Consider the following 4,501-nt stretch of genomic DNA (forward strand, 5'->3'; position numbering starts at 1 on the left):
GACCATTTTCCCCCTGACATATGGTCAAATGACCATTTCACCCATACCATAGGGTCAAGAATCCATCTTGCTCAATTCGGGAGAACGGAGCCAAATTGGTCATTTCTGTCATTTATTCTTGTATCTGAGCTTTGTTCTGCTTGTTTTGGCCCGTTCTGTATCCAAGTGGGCCAAATGACCATTATGCCTCTACCAAGTGGGTCAAATGACCATTTTACCCTTAGAATTATGGCTGGTGCTCACATGGTGCCATTGTGGGTATTTGGGAATACCGAAGACACCTGCAGCTTCTGTTCTATCAAAACAGGCCTTGTACTGTCTATCGGGCGTGTGCACTTTAACTCTGTTTGACTTTGCTTGGGACATATGGTTTGGGACCAAGCAGTTTGACGTGCTTGGTGACCGCTATATGCTCTATTCTGTCGAAAGCAGACCCCGATTGTTCATCCAGCATGTGTATTTGAGCCCATTTTCGATTTGCTTGGGAGAATAGCATGTTTTCCCGAATATACCCGAGGTGAATCTTCAGTTTGGCCTGCAAGGGTCTTTTCAGTGTCTCACTGAATACTTTCTAATGCCCCAATCGATCACTGAAGAATGGCACTGTAGCAATCAAGCTTCTGTAGCCTTGGAACCAAATGCCCCTTTTTGGTCTCTTTGGGTTGCTCTGAAGCTCTCTCTGTGACTCACGCTTCGTGGTCATGCGCTTGCCCCCCATTGACCTATCCATGAATAGTAGTCTGTGGTATCTTTGAACCCTGTTCTGTCATGTCTATCGGGCAGTGGCTAGATTTGCTACTAATGTCCTGTTTGGGAGCAAGTGGACTAAAATGGGGTGCTAACAATTGTATATTCGGTCAGTGAGTGCTTTTCCATCTTTTTTATATATACTAAGCAAGGTGAGTGCTGACGATTCTACCTAGAATCGGTCGAGGGTCGTAAAATCGTGAATCGTAAGATTCTACATGTAATTAAAAAAATCCAGTAAGAAGCTCAATCGTAGCAGTTAGAGCTCAAAATCGAAGTTCGGATGGTTGAAGCTCGAAGAAGCCGAGAATTGCAGGTGGAAGCTCGGAGAAGCCGAGAAGCAAGTGGAACCGTGGAAGTTCGAAGAAGCTAGCTGGTCGAAACGGAAGATTTAGGGCAGAACTCGTCGAATACTCGAAGATTTATGGCAGGATCGAAAGCTCGGACTGGAACTGGAAGACTTGAAGATTCGAGGAAAACAGGAAAACTCGAGTGGAAAGAAAGAAGAAAGAGAAAGGGGGGGGGGGGGGGTTGGTGTGTTGTGGAAGGGAAGAGGGTGGGGCCTGGGCTTTGGCCCGCTTCTGGGCCTGGGCTTGGCCCGACTCGGGCCACGAATCCAAAATCGCAGAATCGGACGATTCTGCGATTTTGTGATTCGTGGCGCGATTCTCAACCGAGTCTACCTCTTCCAACTCATTCCGTGAAATCGGAATCGGTGACCCCTCACAAATCGTATGATTTTACGATTCGAATCGCGATTCTATACTAAGTATTACAACTATAATTTACAAAGTATTAAGCAAAAACATATAATTGCAAAATATAGTTAGTAAAGAATTTGTGCATTTAATTTATAAAAATATCAAGAATAAAACTACAAATCACCTTTCCATTATATTTCTAAATATAATTTACAAAAGATTAGCTAAAAGTACATAAAACACGTACCAGCATAACGTGCGGGTAAGAAGACTAGTTTGAAGAATGAAGGAAAAAAAAGTATGATTCATGTATCTTCGTAATAAATAACATCTATTTTAAACATTGCAAAATATTGTTGTAAAATACATTATCCTCATCTGCAACTGCAATTCACGTGATTTATTTACTAATATATGTAACTGCAAATTACATGAATAAAAGAACGATGATGAAAAGTAAACCCAACCCGCTTATCGCCGGTATAAACTAATCTTAATTAGGTTTGGTTTTCCATTTTCTTTTTCTCCTTGTGTAAAAGCAACAAATAAACTCAGAAGAAATTGTACATGGGGTATATAACTCAGAGAACAATATAGCTCCAACCTACAAACTGTGCAAAGTCTCCGATTCAAACTGAACCTAGAAACTGCGCCGTTCAGTGGCTTCGAGTAGATCGCATAGGCCCAGCGTATTCACCCTACAAGACAAAGCCTAACATTGTACAAACTTGCAGTAGTTGTAAGTTTTCAAATCTACTATAAGTCAGCCGTTTTTCATGACAAATTTTTCAGGCTTCGGGTTCTTGCAAGGAAATGACGGTCTCGAAAGCCCCGACCAATGCTCTCACCTTGTTCTTCCTCTTCTCCAGGAGCTTACTCGCAGTCTCCTCGATCACATCATTGGACACAGGTGAGTCTTTCTTCCCCATACTCTTCTGGTTCTTTAATGGCATGGCATTTGCTCCTTCCTCAAGCTTCACAGCGATTTGCCTCGTGGTGACGCCTTCCTCGTGGTGCACCTCCTGCCCTTCATTTGCTTCGCTCTTTTCTTTGTCCTCCTTCGTGACGGCCTCAATGTCCATGGATTCGCCATCACCCTTGATACCCTGGAAGCTTTCTACCATCAGAACTTCCTTCTGTTCAGGCTCTTCTGGTTTCTTATGTACCTCGGTCTCAGTAACCCCCACGTCGCTACTGCTTTCCACTTCTTGGTGATTGTCATCTCCTTGCTCGTGATGTTTGGCCTCATTGATCTTTTCTTCGAGAACATCTTCCCCAGGCAATTCTTCACCTTTTTCAGTTGCTGACACGTGCTGATGATGTTCAAGCATTACGTCATCTTGACATTCACTGTTAAGTGATTTTCCAGTGTCCTCATAGTCTGTCAGTTCAGATTCTAGTGGGGTTATGGAAACATCAACATGATCCTCTATCTTCTCACAGCGGTCAGCGGCCTCTTTAACTGGTGCTTTATCATCAGCTTGTGCCTCGGTGATGGTGACAGCATCAATCTCATGATCTCCGGCATGTCCGACCAAATTGCTAGACTCGCTTTCCCTATTAATGATTGGATCGGTGGGTCCTTTCTTCGTAGTTTTCGATACCGTGGGCCTCGAAGTAACTGCTTTAACCATGGACTTTGACTTTGCATCCATCATCGGCTTCGCAGACTCGGTGGATTTGGAAGCAGAGGACAAGGGTTTGATCGTCAGGGACCTCCCTCGTGGGCCCAAGGAGAGAGCCTTATGCACTGGAGAAGCTGCTGCCGGAAGAGGCCTGTCAAAGGATCTCCTTCTATTGAGAGATGGCTTCGGGGTTTTCTCAGGACCATTGTTCTTCACAGTTTTTGCGGTTTCAGGGCGGAAACTTATGGTTGGCTTTAGGTAGTTGGGAACTGGCCTCTCCAGTGAAGAGCTAGGCGAATTCTCTCTTCGTACTGAGGGAGAAGGTTTACTGATGACCCTTTTATTTAGATCAGAAGGAGATGGTCCCCTTCTTAGCTTCGTCTGGGCACTATCAGCCTTCATTTTCGTTGCCATGTCACTGTCTGGAGGGAAATCAATATCTTCGGTTCAGCCACTTACAGTTATCGTCTCCTTTAAACCTGCACTTGATCTAATATCTGATAATGAGATTCATGCATGGTCGAAGTTTGATTTTTGAATAGCTGAATCTGAATACATGATTTCATTCGAGTTTTAGGCATGACAAATGATGGCTAACTTAATCTGACCAAAATCGAGACTTACGAATTGGATGCCAATGGATAGAAAAGGGGGTCAAAACAGGTTTCATATTCGCGCCGACATACAGAAAAGGTTATATACAGCTAAAAGTTCAAGTCGGATGATGACACCAAAAAAACGTAATATGAGCAATCAAGAATTTAAAAACGAGATCTTTTGTGGGGTAGCAAAAAGAAAGCATTTACGTACCTTTGTTAATATAGATTGATCACTTCATGGGAAGAGCAAACTTGTATGTACAAATATATGTATAAAGGAATGGAGAGAGAGGAGGAGAGCTAACGTTTGAACTGCATAAGGAGGAAGAACTTATGATTGGTTTTTGTATAGAGAAGAGAATAGTAAAATTATGTTTTTGTGATGATTAATGGAGCTTGAATTTCGCAACAGTTAGAGGTAATGGAACAAAGAAGATGGCCAAGTATAGATATACGACACCAAAAATGATGGTGGGAGAGAAGAAGAATGGATATTTTTGGCTTTTTCAATGCTCAAACCAGAATTTGTCTTTTGTTAGTTAACATCAGAGCCCATGCTCCTTATTTTGGAAGCTTGATGACAACTGGAGTGTTGTTAAAATTCAAAAGGTGCCATCCAAGAATTTGAATAGCATGATTCGGTTCTATTTTAGGCAAATGCTTTGTTGGGTTTGAATCCTTTTTATGTATCGGTTATGGGCTTTTGGTCCCTAATGGAATATAAATCGCTACCTCCTCATTTCTTGTCTTCTACAATCTCCAGTTTTTTCTTTTCTTTTAGATTTTTAAAATTTTTCAAAATCAAAATAATTTCTGAAAATACTTTTGG

The 4,501-nt window shown here is 42.1% G+C and overlaps 1 protein-coding gene across 2 annotated transcripts; it reads right to left on the reverse strand.

The window, feature by feature from the left end:
* Nucleotides 1–1,846: 1,846 nt before the first annotated feature.
* Nucleotides 1,847–4,135, reverse strand: LOC116199899. Of its 2 annotated transcripts, none has more exons than XM_031530493.1 (2): nucleotides 3,884–4,135; nucleotides 1,847–3,552 (listed from the first exon to the last, which is right to left on the reverse strand). In XM_031530493.1, the coding sequence occupies exon 2, from the start codon at nucleotides 3,485–3,487 to the stop codon at nucleotides 2,237–2,239; it is 1,251 nt and encodes a 416-aa protein (XP_031386353.1). In that variant the 5' UTR covers nucleotides 3,488–3,552; nucleotides 3,884–4,135; the 3' UTR covers nucleotides 1,847–2,236. The 2 variants fall into 2 exon arrangements, with proteins under 2 accessions (XP_031386353.1, XP_031386345.1); XM_031530485.1 differs by having other exon boundaries at nucleotides 1,847–3,563; nucleotides 3,884–4,133.
* Between the last annotated feature and the right edge of the window lie 366 nt (nucleotides 4,136–4,501).

Source organism: Punica granatum, chromosome 1, assembly GCF_007655135.1.
Source record: "Punica granatum isolate Tunisia-2019 chromosome 1, ASM765513v2, whole genome shotgun sequence".
Taxonomy (NCBI): domain Eukaryota; kingdom Viridiplantae; phylum Streptophyta; class Magnoliopsida; order Myrtales; family Lythraceae; genus Punica; species Punica granatum.

What these genes read in the sequence shown, in the direction of transcription:
- LOC116199899 (XM_031530493.1), bottom strand. Translation starts at nt 3,487, where the DNA reads ATGGCAACGAAAATGAAGGCTGATAGTGCCCAGACGAAGCTAAGAAGG.